The 17,784-nt window shown below is 49.3% G+C and overlaps 1 protein-coding gene across 4 annotated transcripts in view; it reads left to right on the forward strand.

Moving 5' to 3' along the window:
- AHCYL2 (adenosylhomocysteinase like 2) overlaps positions 1-13,526 on the forward strand; it is a 79,794-nt gene extending 66,268 nt beyond the window's left edge. For all 4 annotated transcript variants that reach the window (XM_039345719.1, XM_039345720.1, XM_039345721.1 and 1 more), the window contains exons 7-17: positions 978-1,084; positions 2,601-2,717; positions 6,355-6,418; positions 6,492-6,580; positions 6,779-6,849; positions 6,968-7,062; positions 8,400-8,498; positions 8,691-8,759; positions 10,293-10,371; positions 10,613-10,733; positions 13,352-13,526. In XM_039345719.1, coding sequence (XP_039201653.1) covers positions 978-1,084; positions 2,601-2,717; positions 6,355-6,418; positions 6,492-6,580; positions 6,779-6,849; positions 6,968-7,062; positions 8,400-8,498; positions 8,691-8,759; positions 10,293-10,371; positions 10,613-10,733; positions 13,352-13,358 — 918 coding nt within the window. In that variant the 3' untranslated portion in view covers positions 13,359-13,526. The remainder of the gene's footprint in view (positions 1-977; positions 1,085-2,600; positions 2,718-6,354; positions 6,419-6,491; positions 6,581-6,778; positions 6,850-6,967; positions 7,063-8,399; positions 8,499-8,690; positions 8,760-10,292; positions 10,372-10,612; positions 10,734-13,351) is intronic.
- Positions 13,527-17,784: the final 4,258 nt, after the last annotated feature.

The following is a 17,784-nucleotide window of genomic DNA, read 5'->3' on the forward strand; positions in this document are numbered from 1 at the left end:
AAAGACCAAATGAAGAACAGAATAAAGGCATGGGAAGACAAAGCACTACATGGCCAATACATGAAAAAAATAGCTGGGAAAGCAGATAATAATAAAACCTGGCAATGGCTAAGAGCAGGGAAATTGAAGAAAGAGACCGAGGGACTAATTATGGCTGCACAAGACCAAGCCTTAAGGACAAATGCATACAAAGTCAAAATTGAGAAGACAGCAACAGACAGTAAGTGCCGCCTATGCAAAGAAGCTGAAGAAACATTGGACCACTTGGTAAGCTGTTGCAAGAAGATTGCACAGACTGATTACAAGCAGCGGCATGACAAAGTAGCAACAATGGTGCCTTGGAAGATCTGCAAAAAATATCATTTGCCTGTAAGCAAAAACTGGTGGGATCATAAAATAGAGAAAGTCATAGAAAATGAAAAAATTAAACTGCTCTGGGACTTCAGAATTCAAACAGACAAACACCTGCAACATAACACCCCAGACTTAACAATTGTCAATAAGAAAGACAAAAAAGTCTGGATAGTGGACGTGGCAGTGCCTGGAGACAGCAGAACAGACGAGAAAGAACTGGAGAAGATAACAAAATACAAAGACCTACCAATAGAAATAGAAAGACTGTGGCAAAAGCAAGCAAGGGTAGTACCAATAGTCATAGGCTCCTTGGGCGCAATCCCAAAACAACTGGAGCACCACTTGAACCCCATTGGCATTGACAAATTTGCTATTAGTCAATTGCAAAAGGCGGCCTTATTAGGAACTGCTTCCATCCTGCGACGATACCTGTAATACCATCAAACATCCAATCTGCCTATCCCAGGTCCTGGGTAAGGACTCGATAGGTAGACAAAATGCCAAATCCAGTCTGAACATCTGGCTGACTGTGCGATGAATGATAATAATAATAATAGTTTCAAGGTGGCTGTCCTAACGACCCATCACATTTCCCTGTCACTAATATCATTTTTGTCTTGCAGATCCTGGACGACGGCGGGGACCTGACACACTGGATCTATAAGAAGTATCCAAACATGTTCAAGAAAATCAAAGGCATAGTAGAAGAGAGCGTGACCGGTGTCCATAGGTAATCTATTGGAGATGGGGCAGCCATTGTCTGCTCCAGATCTTTCTTTGATAGAACCAGGATTGACCCGGAGGAGGTTGAGAGGATGGGAGCTTCTTTCGGCAGCTGCTGGCTTAATGCTAGTTTGATGAGAATCAGAATTTCTCATCTCATCCTAACTTCACCTGCTGAGACAGACAAGGATTATCGCCCTTTCCAATCGAACGATAAACGTAAGCCGTTCAGAAGTGGTGGGTGCTCCATCGCTGCAAGTTTTCAAGAAGAGGCTGGACAGCCGTTTGTCCGAAAAGGTGTAGGGCAGGGGTCTTCCAACGTGGCCCTTTTAGGACTTGTGAACTTCAACTCCCAGAATTCCTCAGCCAGCGTGCTACGCTGGCTGAGGAATTCTGGGAGTTGGTCCACAAGTCCTAAAAGGGCCACGTTTGAAGACCCCTGGCTTATATGGTCCATGCTGGCTGAGGAATTCTGGGAGTTGATGTCCACCAGTCATGAAAGGGCCAAGTTTGAAGACCCCTGGCTTATATGGTCCATGCTGGCTGAGGAATTCTGGGAGTTGAAGTCCACCAGTCATGAAAGGGCCAAGTTTGAAGACCCCTGGCTTAGATGGTCCATGCTGGTTGAGGAATTCTGGGAGTTGAAGTCCACAAGTCCTAAAAGGGCCAGGTTTGGAGACCCCTGTTCTAGGGTTTCCTGCTTGAGCAGGGGGTTGGACTAGAAGACCTCCAGGGTCCCATCCAACTCTGTTATTCTGTATTCAGTGGAATAGCTTGACTTTAGAAGCGGTGGGTGTTCCGTCCCTGGAGGTTTTTAAGAAGACTGGACTGCCATTTGTCCGACATGGCATTGGGTTCTCCCTGCTTGAGCAAGGGGCTGGACTAGAAGACCTCCCAGCTCCCTTCCAGCTTCTCTTCTGATGGAATTGAATTGAAAACTTAATAAAGATAAGAAGCCCGGGTACAAAATCAAGCTTAAAAACGGCTTACCAGGGAGTCCTCAGCTTACAGCCCAGAATATCTGTCGCTAAGCGAATTTTGCTCTCATTTTACAACCCTTTTTTGCCAGTGACGCTAAGCGAATCGCTGCGGTGGTTCAGTTAGTCACACGGTCATTAAGCGAATCTGGCTTCTCCCTCCCCCCCCATTGACTTTGCCTGTCAGGAGGCTGCCAAAAGGGATCGTGTGACCCCCACCGGGAGACTGCGACCGTCGTAAATACGAGGCAGTTGCCAACCGTCTGAATTTTGATCCACCTGACCACGAAGCGGTCCTTAGTCTGGAAAAACGGTCATTTGTCCCTTCTTTTTTCCCCCAGTGCCGCTGTAACTTGAAACCCTCACTCCACGTTGTAAGTAGAGGATCCCCTGTATTGGCAAGGCCTCTGCTCCTTTGCGGTTAAAAAAAAAAACCAATGGAATCCATTCTCTGCTTTGAGAGTCGAGGTGCCTCAACGGGAGAATTGCCTGGAGCAGCTGTGGACCGTCCCTTGTCCTGATTGTGGCTTTCCCACTTGTTGGCAGGTTGTACCAGCTCTCCAAGGCCGGCAAGCTGTGTGTCCCCGCCATGAACGTCAACGATTCGGTCACCAAGCAGAAGTTCGACAACCTGTACTGTTGCCGAGAGTCCAGTCTGGATGGGTAGGTCTCCTGCTGCGGCTGCAGCCTTCGGAAGAGGCTTTTAGGAAGGGACCGGACGGGCACTTGTCTGGAATGGTATATAGGGTCTCCTGCTTGAGCAGGGGGCTGGACTAGATGACCTCCCAAGGTCCCTTCCATCTCTATGATTCTGTAGGAAGGAAGGAAGGAAGGAAGGAAGGAAGGAAGGAAGGAAGGAAGGAAGGAAGGAAGAAGTGAGGGAGGGAGGGAGGGAGGGAGGGAGGGAGGGAGGGATTGGACAGGGGGGCTTCCTGCTTGAGCAGAGGGCTGGACTAGATGACCTCCAAGGTCCCTTCCATCTCTATGATTCTATAGGAAGGAAGGAAGGAAGGAAGGAAGGAAGGAAGGAAGGAAGGAAGGAAGGGAGAAGCGAGGGAGGGAGGGATTGGACAGCCGGGCTTCCTGTTTGAGCAGAGGGCCGGACTAGATGACCTCCCAAGGTCCCTTCCATCTTTATGATTCTATAGGAAGGAAGGAAGGAAGGGAGGGAGGGAGGGAGGGAGGGATTGGACAGGGGGGCTTCCTGCTTGAGCAGAGGGCTGGACTAGATGACCTCCAAGGTCCCTTCCATCTCTATGATTCTATAGGAAGGAAGGAAGGAAGGAAGGAAGGAAGGAAGGAAGGAAGGAAGGAAGGAAGGAAGGAAGGAAGGAAGGAGGAAGGAAGGAAGGAAGGGAGAAGCGAGGGAGGGAGGGATTGGACAGCCGGGCTTCCTGTTTGAGCAGAGGGCCAGACTAGATGACCTCCCAAGGTCCCTTCCATCTCTATGATTCTATAGGAAGGAAGGAAGGAAGGAAGGAGGGAAGGAGGGAGAAGCGAGGGAGGGAGGGAGGGATTGGACAGCCGGGCTTCCTGTTTGAGCAGAGGGCCAGACTAGATGACCTCCCAAGGTCCCTTCCATCTCTATGATTCTATAGGAAGGAAGGAAGGAAGGAAGGAAGGAAGGAAGGAAGGAAGGAAGGAAGGAAGGAGGGAGGGAGGGAGAAGCGAGGGAGGGAGGGAGGGATTGGACAGGCGGGCTTCCTGCTTGAGCAGAGGGCTGGACTAGATGACCTCCAAGGTCCCTTCCATCTCTATGATTCTATAGGAAGGAAGGAAGGAAGGAAGGAAGGAAGGAAGGAAGGAAGGAAGGAAGGAAGGAAGGAAGGAAGGAAGGAGAAGCGAGGGAGGGAGGGATTGGACAGCCGGGCTTCCTGCTTGAGCAGAGGGCTGGACTAGAAGACCTCCCAAGGTCCCTTCCATCTCTATGATTCTATAGGTAGGTAGGAAGGAAGGAAGGGAGGGAGGGAGGGAGCGAGTGAGGGAGGGAGGGAGGGAGGGATTGGACAGCCGGGCTTCCTGCTTGAGCAGAGGGCTGGACTAGAAGACCTCCCAAGGTCCCTTCCATCTCTATGATTCTAGAGGAAGGGAGGGAGGGAGGAAAGGAAAGGTGGGAGGGAGCGAGTGAGGGAGGGAGGGAGGGAGGGATTGGACAGCCGGGCTTCCTGCTTGAGCAGAGGGCTGGACTAGAAGACCTCCCAAGGTCCCTTCCATCTCTATGATTCTAGAGGAAGGGAGGGAGGGAGGAAAGGAGGGAGGGAGGGAGGGAGGGATTGGACAGCTATGTAATGGTATCGGGGCTGGACTAGAAGACCTCCGAGCTCCCTTTCAGCTCTATTCCGATTGAGCGACCTTAGAGACGGAGGTCCTAAATACACGAAAGGAACTGGGCTTGTCCCTCCTAAAACTGAGGACCGGAAACTGGGGCAGCAGCATCCCTGCTCCGTCCCCGTGGGACCAGGACCGAAAAGGGGAAACGGGAAGTCGCTCTTTCCCTGCCTTGTTAACCTGTTTTCCCCGCATCTGCTAAAAATAGGCGGAAATATAGGGCACGGTTGCAGCAGGGCCAGGGCCAAGCAAATTCAGTCAGAAAGGAGAGTGCATTCTTGTGCAAATTCATTGGGGGACTGAGGGGGGGGGCTCCTCATAGATCACCTGTCAGGAATTAGGACATCACCGAAAACCCAGAGTCCAGGATTATAAGAAGCCAGGCAGAGCAGATTTAGAGGCAGTAACCCAAGGCTAGAATTAAGCAAAATAAAGAGAAGAGATTGAAAGATTTATTAAAAGAATCGGAAGGAAGACGAATAGTCCTGAAGGCAGTTAATTAGTGGAAGGCTAAATTTGGTTCAGGGCTTTTGGGGGTGTTTTTTATATATATATACTTTTAGATCCTGCAGCTTTCTAAGAGGCAACGGGCACCGGCTGTTGAAGTTTAAAGTTAAGCTTAAGTTTGAATTTTAAAGGAAAGTTCAGCTTCCTGTTCCCTTGTACTGTAACTGCAGTTCGATCCTTTTTTCCTCTCCTGGCCTGGATTCCTTATTGTACAACTCCAGTTGTTTCTAGAAATTACCTTTGCATTATTTCTAGGTTGCATGGGGTCCCTGGTGCTCTCTGAGCTGGGTGGTTTTCTTGCAGACATTTCATGACCCAACTAGGGAACAGCATCAGTGCTAGAAGGGAGTGGAAAGGAGAAGGAAGGAAGGAAGGAAGGAAGGAAGGAAGGAAGGAAGGAAGGAAGGAAGGAAGGAAGGAAGGAAGGAAGGAAGGAAGGAAGGAAGGAAGGACTGTGGGGTCCTTGATTCTCTCTGAGCTTGGTGGTTTTCTTGCAGACGTTTCTTGACCCAACTAGGGAACAGCATCAGTGCTAGAAGGGAGTGGAAAGGAGAAGGAAGGAAGGAAGGAAGGAAGGAAGGAAGGAAGGAAGGAAGGAAGGAAGGAAGGAAGGAAGGAAGGAAGGAAGGAAGAAGAGGAGGAGGACTGTGGGATCCTGGGTGCTCTCTGAGCTGGGTGGTTTCCTTGCAGACGTTTCATGACCCAACTAGGGAACAGCATCAGTGCTGGAAGGGAGTGGAAAGGAGAAGGAAGGAAGGAAGGAAGGAAAGAAGGAAGGAAGAAGAGGAGGAGGACTGTGGGATCCTGGGTGCTCTCTGAGCTGGGTGGTTTCCTTGCAGACGTTTCATGACCCAACTAGGGAACATCATCAGTGCTAGGAAAGAGAAGGGGTTATGGAGTGAAGGAGATAGAGAAGGAAGAAAGGAGAAGGAATGAAGAGGACAAAGAAAAAAGGAGGGAGAGAAAGAAGAACTGTGGGACCCTTGGCGCTCTCCGAGCTTAGCTTCTCTTGTGTGTGTGGCAGACATCTCATGACCCAACTAGGGAACATCATCAGTGCTCACCCCTAGAAAGCAGATTCCTCTTAGGTAGAACCCTGCAAATCATATCCTGCAGCGACCCGACTGGATATTTCCGTCTCTCCTGCAGTCCGTAAAGAAAAAGGGGCAGAACGCAGAACATTTCCCGTGCGTATTCCAGGCGGCTTTCACACCTGACCCGCAAATCCCAGCTCTGCCGCCTTTGCGCGGCGGGAATTTGCTCCTGTTAGCCTTCCGCAATCTCTGTTCGTCAGAAACGTGCTACCCAAAATTTGGCTTTCGGTCACCTTTGGGGCAAATCTTCAAATCTCACTTCCGGGTCTGTCAATTCCCGCAATTGACATACCCAGAAATCGAATATTGGTGCTGCCGCTCTCTTGACGTCCCTCTTGGAATCACGCCTGGGCTTCTCTTTTCCTTCCCAGCCTGAAACGGACAACCGATATGATGTTTGGAGGGAAGCAGGTGGTCGTCTGCGGCTACGGGGAGGTAAGTCTGGAGCGTTGGCCTTCGGCCGCCCACCTCTTCCGCCTCCGTGCTGACCCTCCCTCTCCTGTCCCAGGTGGGCAAAGGCTGCTGCGCTGCCCTGAAGGCCATGGGCTCCATTGTGTACGTGACCGAGATCGACCCCATTTGTGCTCTGCAAGCCTGGTAAGGGCCGAGAGGCGGGGACTGCCGGCAGGGGGTTGGACTAGAAGACCTCCGAGGTTCCCTCCGGCTTTGCGGGTCCCTGATTGCCCTCTTGCGGCCGGTGCCCCTTCGCAAAGGGGGGGGATTCTTAGACGGGGGTGATTTTTCGGGTGACCGGTGCGTGAATCTCGGGGTTCACTTTTTCTCCCTTCTCCCCAGCATGGACGGCTTCCGTCTGGTGAAACTCAACGAAGTGATTCGGCAAGTCGACATCGTGATCACCTGCACAGGTGCTCCCGTTGGGGGGGGGGGGTCAGGTGTGGCGTTCCCAGAGCTACAAGGGTTTTATTTATTGGTGCATGGGCTGGATTGACAAGCTCGGTCCTTATTCTCTGCTTTGTTTTACAGGCAACAAAAATGTAGTGACTAGAGAACATCTGGATAGGATGAAGAACGGCTGCATTGTTTGTAACATGGGACATTCCAACACAGAAATCGATGTGGTAAGATGTAGCCTCCCTCCCTCCTTCCTTCCTTCCTTCCTTCCTTCCTTCCTTCCTTCCCCCCTCCCTCCCTCCCTCTCTCCCTCTTTGTCTCATTCCTTCCCACCGTCTCCTTTCTTCCTTCTTTCCTTCCCTCCCTCCCTCTTTGTCACCTTCCTTCCTTCTCCCTCCCTCCCTTTGTCTCCTTCTTTCCTTCCTCCCTCCCTCCCTTTGTCTCCTTTCTTCTTTCCTTCCTCCCCTCCCCCTCTCTTTGTCTTCTTCCTTCCCTCCCTGTCTCCTTCCTTCCTCACTCCGTTCCTCCCTTTGTCTCCTTCCTTCCCTATCTCCTTTCTTCCTTCTTTCCCTCCTTCCTTCCTCTCTCTTTGTCTCCTTCCTTCCTTCCCTCCCTCCCTCCCTTTCTTTCCTCCCTCCTTGTCACCTTCCTTCCTTCTTCGCTCCCTCCCCTCCTTTGTCTCCTTGCTTCCCTTCCTCCTTGTCTCCTCACCTTCCTTCCCTTCTTCCCTCTTTCTTCCTTCTTTTCTTTCTTCCTTCCCTCCCTCCATCTTTGTCACCTTCCTCCCTCCCTCCCTCCCTCCCTTCCTCCTTCCATCTCCTTCCCTCCCTCTGTCTCCTTTCCTTCCTTCCCTCCCTCCCTCTTTCTTCCTTTCCTTCCTTCTTTCCTTCCTCCGTCTTTGTCATCTCCCTCCCTCCCTCCCTCCGTCTCCTTCCCTCCCTCTGTCTCCTTTCCTTCCTTCCTTCCTTCCTTCCCTCCCTCCCTCTTTCTTCCTTCTTTCCTTCCTTCCTTCCTTCCCTCCCTCCGTTTTTGTCACCTTCCTCCCTCCCTCCCTTGATGCATCTGGTGCCCACAGTGGCTAGAAGACAGTATTGCAGGCAAACTCTGCCCACAGCAGGCTCAAAGCTGACCCAGCCTTCCGTTCTCCCCAGATCGGTCAAATGAGCACCCAGATTGTTGGGGACAACAGGCTGACTCTCTAAGCCACTCAGAGAGGGCTGTAAAGCACAGTGAAGTATAAGTCTAAGGGCTATTCTCCCTCCCTCCCTCCCTCCCTCCAAAGGAAGCCATCCCCCCCCCCCAAGTGGCACCTTGCAGGGTCCGAGGCTGTTCTCTCAGACAGGAAAACCCTTAAAGTCTTGTTTCTCAACTTCTGCCACTTCCTGGCTGGGGAATTCTGGGAGTCGGAAGTCCACGCCGCTTAAAATGGCTTTAAGATTGAGAAGGAGAGTTTGCGCAACCTCGAACCACGTCTAGGCCGGCCTGCGAACATCCAGCCGCTGCTGCCCGGCCTCCCTGGGCGGGTCTGGGCCGCTTTGAACCCTCCCCTGCCGCTGTCTTCCAGGCCAGCCTGCGTACCCCAGAGCTGACTTGGGAGCGGGTCAGGTCTCAGGTCGACCACGTCATTTGGCCGGATGGCAAGAGGATCGTCCTGCTGGCCGAAGTAAGTGAGCCTCTCCACAGCCCAGGGGGGGAGAAGGCGATGGGCTGGAGGGGTGGGCAGGCCCCTGTGTATCTCTGGGGTTCCAAAGATTGTCCCTCTTCCTGATCCTCGCTTCGGACGGCTGAAGACAGGGTGCAGGGCATTGGGTGTCAGTCTGGGTACTGGACACCGCTGCCCTCTTTTTTTCCCCAGGGACGGCTCTTGAACCTCAGCTGCTCCACCGTGCCAACCTTTGTGCTGTCCATCACAGCCACCACTCAGGTGAGCCAAGACGGGGAGGCGAGCCGGCTGTGGGTGTGGACGGGGTTGTCATCCTCCCTCCAGCTAAGGTCCCGTCATAATATCGGTTTCTTTAGTTATTTATTTTAGCTCAGGATTGAACTGTGGGGGTCCTTGGTGCTCTCCGGGCTGGGTGGTTTTCTTGCAGACGTTTCATGACCCAACTAGGGAACAGCATCAGTGATAGAAGGAGAAGGAGAAGGAGGGAGGGAGGGAGGGAGGGAAGGAAGGAAGGAAGGAAGGAAGGAAGGAAGGAAGGAAGGAAGGAAGGAAGGAAGGAAGGAAGGAAGGAAGAACTGTGGGGTCCTTGGGCTGGGTGGTTTTCTTGCAGACGTTTCATGACCCAGCTAGGGAACAGCATCAGTGATAGAAGGAGAAGGAGAGGGAGGGAGGGAGGGAGGGAGGGAGGGAGGGAGGAAGGAAGGAAGGAAGGAAGGAAGGAAGGAGGAAGGAAGGAAGGAAGGAAGGAAGGAAGGAAGGAAGGAAGGAAGGAAGGAAGGAAGGAAGGAAGGAAGGAAGGAGAACTGTGAGGTCCTTGATGCTCTCTGAGCTGGGTGGTTTTCTTGCAGACATTTCATGACCCAACTAGGGAACATCATCAGTGCTAGAAAGGAGAAGGAAGGAAGGAAGGAAGGAAGGAAGGAAGGAAGGAAGGAAGGAAGGAAGGAAGGAAGGAAGGAAGGAAGGAAGGAAGGAAGGAAGAACTGTGGGGTCCCTGGTGCTCTCCAAGCTTGGTGGTTTCCTTGCAGACGTTTCAGCACCCAACTAGGAAACATCATCAGTGGTAGAAGCGAGGGAGGCCTAAAAACAAGCTAAAAGGGAAATAGCAAGACCTAAACATCTCCTCACCGTTAACGAGCATCCAGATAAGCAAGGATTTTTAACCGCGAGAATTAATCCTAGACTAACCGCCCAGAAATAAACAGTAACCCAATCAAGGAACGACACCCCGAGAAAAATAAACAACAGCCAAGAACAACCCTGCTTACCTTTTTGAGTGTCTCTCTTGAATGGCGTGTAGACGTTATTGCTCTCCATGTGCCCGTTGATGGCCGGTTGGTTTGAGTGCCAGGCATCCAGGGATTCTCGTATCATTTGTATGGACTTGGCTTGGTTTAGGAGGCTCAGAGTTCCCCAGCTGAAAAGTGGGCGAATTCTGTCCGTGTGAAATTAGAAGAGTTTTCATCCCAGTTGATACTTGGGTGTCCACAGATCAAAAGGGAGGCTCTTTGCCCGACACTAAGCAGAGCAGATGGGGTGGAGGAGGAGGAGAAGGAACACCAGATCCTGTAGGAGAATTGCCTCTCTCCCGGCCTGGCGACCTTCTGCCTTTTACAAAATCCAGTCCTTTTTGATTTCAAACATCCATGTGGGACGAGATCCCGGCCTCTGTTTCTTTTCTTATCTTCTGCTTATCTTATCTTTTCTTCTTCGGATTTTCTTATCGCCACTCGTGTTGTGCGCATCCCTGCCGGGCTGGCGTGTGTCACTCATAAAGTTCTTTGTGGTTTGCAGGCACTGGCCTTGATAGAGCTGTACAACGCCCCGGAGGGCCGTTACAAGCAGGACGTGTATCTCCTGCCCAAGAAAATGGGTAAGTGGGGGTGGGTGGGCACGGAACTGCCCTTCCCCTTGGAAGACCCTCCGAACAAATACATCACCGTGGCTGCTTTGAACATGCTCTTGGGCAGGTGGGAGAGATTGTGTGCGCGTGTGTGTGTGTGCGGGTGTTCTTGGGGGGGGGTGTTTGTGTGACCAGGAGCTTGGTTGGGGCTTAGGCTGCCCCCCCCTCCTCCCCTTTTCTGCTCTTACCCCCCCTCCTTTCCCCCTTGCAGACGAGTACGTGGCGAGCCTTCACCTGCCCACGTTCGACGCCCATCTGACGGAGCTGTCCGACGAGCAGGCGAAATACCTGGGGCTGAACAAAAACGGCCCTTTTAAACCCAACTATTACAGGTACTTCCTCTCGATGGGAATAGAGATAATATTCTTGGATTTTGCAAAAAGTACACTTACAAAAAAACAAAACAAAAACGGCCCTTTTAAACCCAACTATTACAGGTACTTCCTCTCGATGGGAATAGGAATAATATTCTTGGATTTTGCAAAAAGTACACTTTAAAAAAAAGAAAACAAAAACGGCCCTTTTAAACCCAACTATTACAGGTACTTCCTCTCGATGGGAATAGAGATAATATTCTTGGATTTTGCAAAAAGTACACTTAAAAAAAAAAATGGGCCTTTTAAACCCAACTATTACAAGTACTTCCTCTCGATGGGAATAGGAATAATATTCTTGGATTTTGCAAAAAGTACACTTAAAAAAAAACAAAACGGGCCTTTTAAACCCAATTATTACAGGTACTTCCTCTTGATGGGAATAGGAATAATATGTATTTATTTATTTATTTATTTATGAGACTTATATACTGCTTTAAGTAAAATTCTTGGATTTTACAAAAAGTACACTTAAAAAAAAAACGGACCTTTTAAACCCAATTATTACAGATACTTCCTCTTGGTGGGAATAGGAATAATATTCTTGGATTTTTCAAAATGTACACTTTAAAAAAAACAAAACAAAAAAAACCCCCGGCCTTTTAAAACCCAACTATTACAGCTACTTCCTCTTGATGATCATAGGAATAATATTCTTGGATTTTACAAAAAGTACACTTAAAAAAAAAACGGGCCCTTTAAACCCAACTATTACATGTATTTCCTCTTGATGTTTATAGAGATAATATTCTTGGATTTTGCCAAAAGTAAACTTAAAAAAACAAAACAAAAAAAAGGACTTTTAAACACAATTATTACAGGTACTTCCTCTCAATGTTAACAGGAATAATATTCTCGGATTTTGCAAAAAGTACACTTAAAAAAAAAAAACCCTGACCAAAACCAACAATCCCAAAAAAAGATAAAGAGGAAAGAGAAAGTGATGAGAATTGCAGGCAGTCCTCAACTTTACGACGGTTCATTTAGCGACCGTTCAGAGTTACAGCAGCGCTGGAAAAAGGGGGCTTAGGACCATTTTTTCACACTTACGACCATTGCAGCCTCCCCCGTGCCCACGTGATCAGACACTCGGCAATTGAGTCGTATTTATGACGGTCCCGGGGTCACATGATCCCTTTTTGCGACCTTCTGACAAGCAAAGTCAATGGAGGGGAGCCCGATTCGCTTAACGACCGTGTTGCTAACTTAACAGATGCAGTGATTCATTTAACGGTGGCAGGAAAGGTCGTAAAATGGATCAAAACTCATTTTTTTAAAAAAAATCTCACTTAACGACAGAAATTTGGGGCTGAATTTTGGTCGTTAAGTTGAGGACCCCCTGTAGAATTGCCAAAAAGAGAAAAGAAAGGAAGAAAAAAACCAAAAATACATAACAAAGAACGATTTCAGCTTTTTTCTTCCGGGATATAAAAAGGCCCTTACGTTCAATTCTTTAGTTTAAGGTAGTCCTCGACGTACAGCTGTTTGTTTAGCGACCGTTTGACATTACGACACGCTGAAAGACGTAACTAACAGAACCGGTTTCCTCACTTAACCTCCCTCGCTTAGATCCCCGTGGTCATTTAAAACTTGGAAATTATAGACATTTAATTTAAATATTAATGGGAAACTAAAAATTGGGAAAAACCAATTAGGACGTTGACAGCCTACAAAGATTGACATGTTAAAATAACTAGGGTGTATATCAATTAAAAACCATTGGCAAATGTAAGGAAGTTATTTTTAATTTAATCGATGTAATAAGAATGGCATTACTTTTAAACAGGAGACAGTAAACACTAAGGGGGAAAAGAGAGGAAATATTTAACGTGATAGCTTGAGACATGTACTAAAGATATTTCTACGTGATTGAATTATCGATTCACTCAGCCGCCACGTTGCTCTTTCAATGTTTAAAAGGTAAAACTAGAAAATCAATCAAACTTTTGGAAAATAAATAAATATATGAATTTTTTTTAAAAAAAAATATCCCCACGGTCACAGGGCCAAAATTGGGGCAACCGGCACGCATTGACAACTGCTGCAAAGTCCTGGGGTTTTACCAATCCCCCGTTTGATTCGCTTAACGACCGCACGGTTGACTAGCAACTCCCCTCCGAACGGCGGCCAAATCAACGGCACAACCAGATGGGGCTCGCTTTGCCACCGAGCCGCCTTGCTTAGCAATGAGAATCCTGGCCCCCAAACGTAAACTGAGGACTAGCCGCATGTCCCTTTTGGGGAGCTTTCATTTTTTAAAACCATTTCCAGATTTCCTTCGCCACCGAGCCGCCTTGCTTAGCAATGAGAATCCTGGCCCCCAAACGTAAACTGAGGACTAGCCGCATGTCCCTTTTGGGGAGCTTTCGTTTTCAAAACTATTTCCAGATTTCCTTCGCCACCGAGCCGCCTTGCTTAGCAATGAGAATCCTGGCCCCAAATGTACACTGAGGACTAGCCGCATGTCCCTTTTGGGGAGCTTTCGTTTTTTAAAACCATTTCCAGACTTCCCTTCCCTCCCACCCCCCCAGCAAAGCTCCTCTTCTCAACCTCTCCACCCTTCTCTGACCCGACAGGTATTAACTCTCCCGTGGCTGCACGCCGGAGGAAGGGGAGGACTGGATCCCGAGACCTCTCTCCGGCCGTTTCTAAGGATGACCCAGCACAAGCTTCTGAACTCGGCACCAGGCTGCCCTAGACCACCGCCGTGTGTTAGGTTATTTATTTATTAAACTAGAATACCGTACTGGCGGCCTCTGCCCCCGTGGTGGTTTTTTAAAACGGCCCCTGGACTCCAGGATGATGGGCCAGTTGGGGTTTTGGGGGGGGGGGTCGGGAGGGAAACGGGTTTGGCCAACTCCGTTCTCACAATTAGGTTTTAACCCCACGGACTGCGGTGGGTCTAAGGCAGGGGTAGGCAACCTTGGCTCTTTTAGGACTCGTGGACTTAAACTCCCAGAATTCCTGAGCCAGCATGGCTCAGCTTGGAAACCTCTCCCTTTCCCCTCAGCATGGCTGGCTCAGGAATTCTGGGAGTTGAAGTCCACGAGTCATAAAAGAGCCAAGGTTGCCTACCCCTGTCCTAAGTCCTCCTGTTCTAAGCGGTGAGCCTCCTAGACCAGGGCTAGGCAACCTTGGCTCTTTTATGACTGGTGGACCTCAACTCCCAGAATTCCTGAGCCAGCATGGGGGAACTATGGCCCCCTCATGACTCGTGGACTTCAACTCCCAGCATTCCTGAGCCAGCCTGGCTCAGCTTGGAAACCTCTCCCTTTCCCCTCAGCCTGGCTGGCTCAGGAATTCTGGGAGTTGAAGTCCGCAAGTCATAAAAGAGCCCAGGTTGCCTAACCCTGGTATAGATTGTCTCCCTTGAAGTCACAAAAATTAACCCCCTCAGACCAGCCAGGCAACCTCGGCTCTTTTATGACTCGTGGACTTCAACTCCCAGAATTCCTGAGCCAGCATGGCTCAGCTTGCAAACCTCTCCCTTTCCCCTCAGCATGGCTGGCTCAGGAATTCTGGGAGTTGAAGTCCGCGAGTCACAAAAGAGCCCAGGTTGCCTACCCCTGGTCTAAGGGGTGGAGAGCCGGGACCAAAGGCCTCCTTAGCCTGGCGCAGGTTTCCAAGGTTGCAAAGCTGCCTGCATCTGTGGGAATGAAGGGCTGCCTCACCCTCTTGCAGAGGGGAAGCTCCCGCTTTTTGAAGAATCACGATGAGGAAGCTGTGTGTAGGGATGGTGGGTGCTCTCTGAGCTGGGTGGTTTTCTTGCGGACGTTCCCTGACCCAACTAGGTAACGTCATCAGTGCTAGGAGGGAGTGGGGTTTGCAGAGTGGAGAAGAAGTGGAAGGGATGGAGGAGGAGGAAGGGTTGTGGGTCCCTTGGTGCTCTCTGAGCTGGGTGGTTTTCTGGCAGACGTTTCATGACCCATGTAGGGAACATCAGTGCTAGGAGGGGGAAGGAAGGAAGGAAGGAAGGAAGGAAGGAAGGAAGGAAGGAAGGAAGGAAGGAAGGAAGGAAGGAAGGAAGGAAGGAAGGAAGGAAGGAGAGAGAAGAACTGTGGGGTCCTTGGTGCTCTCTGAGCTCGGTGGTTTTCTTGCAGATGTTTCATGACCCAACTAGGGAACGTCATCAGTGCTAGAAGGGATGATGAAGTTACTTGGTTATGAAATGTCTGCAAGAAAACAACCCAGTTCAGACAAAGAAGAATCAAGAATCCCACATCCTCCTCCTCCTCTCCACAAACCCCACTCTCCTGTAGCACTGATGATGTTACCTCTTTGGGTCATGAAATGTCTGCAAGAAAGCCACCAAGCTCAGAGAGCAACAAGGACCGCACAATTGAATCCAGAGCTACAAAGATTCTCTTTCTATCAGTAATGCTGCGTGTAATTTAGCTGCTTGGGCTAAATTATCCTGGTCTCCCCAAAGAATCACCTTGCCAGCATCCTTCTGCGGGCATCATGTGGGCTAAATCCTCCATCAGTACTTCTGGGCCAGGTAGGACCGTCCCCCTTCTCTTTCCTCCCCCCCTCTCCCTCCCCCGTGCTCTTCTGACCAGATTCTCTGGGCTTGGAGCCCCCGTTCGTCTCTCTCTCTCACGATCCTCAGTGGACAAGCCCGTTGGATACAAGCCGCTCCTCGGAATGGGAGAGGAAATTTGCAAATTCTCCCTCGGTGTGTGTAAACGTAGAACGATGCAACCCATTTCTGCTTGGAGATTCTGGAGATTTAATCTCAGGCTACTAGCTGTATCCCAAAGCTACAATCTCTCTTTTCCCCTTTTGGACTTGTGGGATTGGTGTGGCTTCCGCTGATGCCCTTGGCCCATCACGAGTTTCCCAAAGGTGCCGTCGGGGTGAAGAAGATGGTGCGGGTCCTACACAACGTGATCCAACTTTTGCTTTCCTCCTCTTCCGACCTGTTTTACTCACTAGATCGGTGTCTCTCCACCTTAGCAGCTTGAAGATGGGTGAACTTCCATTCCCAGAATTCCCCAGCCAGCTATGGCATCTGCTGAACAAGCTGGATTTCAGGGGATACCTCTAGACCGGGGGCTCCCCAACCTTTTCATGCTGGCGGCCCGGAGGGAAAGGGAGCGGCTGGGAAATTTGCATGCGCGCACAAACGCAAATGGCCTCGCGCAAACAGTGCCGTGTGTGCACCCGCACGGCGCTGGCAGCCCCGTTTGCACCTGCGTGCAGGCGCTACCCACCTCTTGCACACATGCGCAAACAGGCCGTGCAACACATGCGCTAGCAGCCCTGTTTGTGCATGTGTGCATGCACTACATGCGCAAATGGGTCTGTGGGCTCTAGCTCGCGTGGGGGTGAGTGGGCAGTGGGCTGCGGACCATAAATTGGGGACCCGTGCTCTAGATGTAGGAACCACCTCCAGAAGGGGCCCAGATATTTGCCGGGGACGGATCCCCTTCTGCCTAACCAGCTTTGCCTGTGTGTAATAATGGTGTTGTGGACCCACATGCGACGGGAGGACCCCCCCTTGGGGGAAAATTGACGTCAGAAAGAGGGAACGCCAGCCAGAGTCTCGGGTCAAAGGCGCTGATGTAATTTGGGCAGAGAAAAACCATCCGTGGTGGCGCAGTGGTGACAATGCAGCATTGCAGGCTAATTCTGCCCACTGCCAGCAGTTCGATCCTCATGGGGCTCAAAGTTGATTCCGCCTTCCGTCTTTCTGAGGTCAGTCAAATGAAGACCCAGGTTGTTGGGGGGGGCAATGTGCTGACCCTAAACCGCTTAGAGGGGGCTGTGAAGCGGTACATAAGTCGAAGTGCTCTTGCTATCCTGCAAAGTCCCCCTGGTGGAGCCGCAGCCTGGTAGGGAAAGGGGGCCACTAAGAGAGAACAAGAGAATTGAGCTTGCAAAAAGGGTGACATTTAAAAGTGGGATTCAGGGTAAAAGAGGAAGAGATTGTACAGCACAGTTTTTGGAACTTGGTCCCTTTAAGATGGGTGGACTTCGACTCCCAGAATTCCCCAGCCAGCAACGCGTTGCTGGCTGGGGAATTCTGGGAGTCGAAGTCCACCCATCTTAAAGGGACCAAGTTCCAAAAAAACATTGCTGTAAACAAACAGATCCTCATTTATGGTCCACTATCATGGTTTCATTGGTAACTTGGTTTATGCTAGCGACTTTTACCCGCGACGTAGCTGGAGGGGAGCATCCGGCATCCTATCTGGACCCCCCCAATTTCAAAAACTGCCTGCGTTTTCTAACCCACCTGGAATTGCCCTGCCGTGGTCATTAAACCGAAACGGTGTAATGTTTGGTTTTCTAACGTGACACTTTTTTTTTTTGCTACGATGAAAGGAAATAAAAAAACGCCAGTCAAACGAGAGAGAGAGAAAAAATAAACTTCCTAAGGAAAATAAATGATGTTTGACAACTCAAAACTAAGGAAATAATAATAATAATAATAATAATAATAATAATAATAATAATAATAATAATAATAATAATAAACTTCACGCCGTCGTTCTCCGATAAAGGAAATTTGTAGAAAGGATGGAGATGGCTACTATTTTCAAAAGAAGGTTTCTGTCTGAGTGATTGTATTAGACAAGCAATAAAGACTCTGTAATCACAAGAACAACCAATAAAATCTTGTCAAAATCCAGACTGTACTTTGCAGAAACGTTATTAAAATTTCTTGGATATCCTTGAGTGGGAAAAAGATACCCAGTGCTAACTTTCCTGACCAAATCACCAGATTATCTATCTATCTATCTATCTATCTATCTATCTATCTATCTATCTATCTATCTATCTATCTATCTATCTATCTATCTATCTATCATCTATATATCTATCATCTATCTTTATTTTTCTCTTTCACTCTACTTTTTTCTGTCTATGTCTCTGTTTTTCTTTATTTCTCTCTTTTTTCTTTATTTTTCTCTGTCTCTCTTTTTTTCTTTATGTTTCTCTGTCTCTCTGTTTTTCTTTATTTTTCTCTCTTTTTTCTTTATTTTTCTCTCTGTCTCTTGTTTTA

This window comes from Crotalus tigris, unplaced genomic scaffold (genome assembly GCF_016545835.1).
Source record: "Crotalus tigris isolate CLP2741 ecotype Arizona unplaced genomic scaffold, ASM1654583v1 scf7180000017975.10810073628:1450386, whole genome shotgun sequence".
In the NCBI taxonomy this organism is placed as follows: domain Eukaryota; kingdom Metazoa; phylum Chordata; class Lepidosauria; order Squamata; family Viperidae; genus Crotalus; species Crotalus tigris.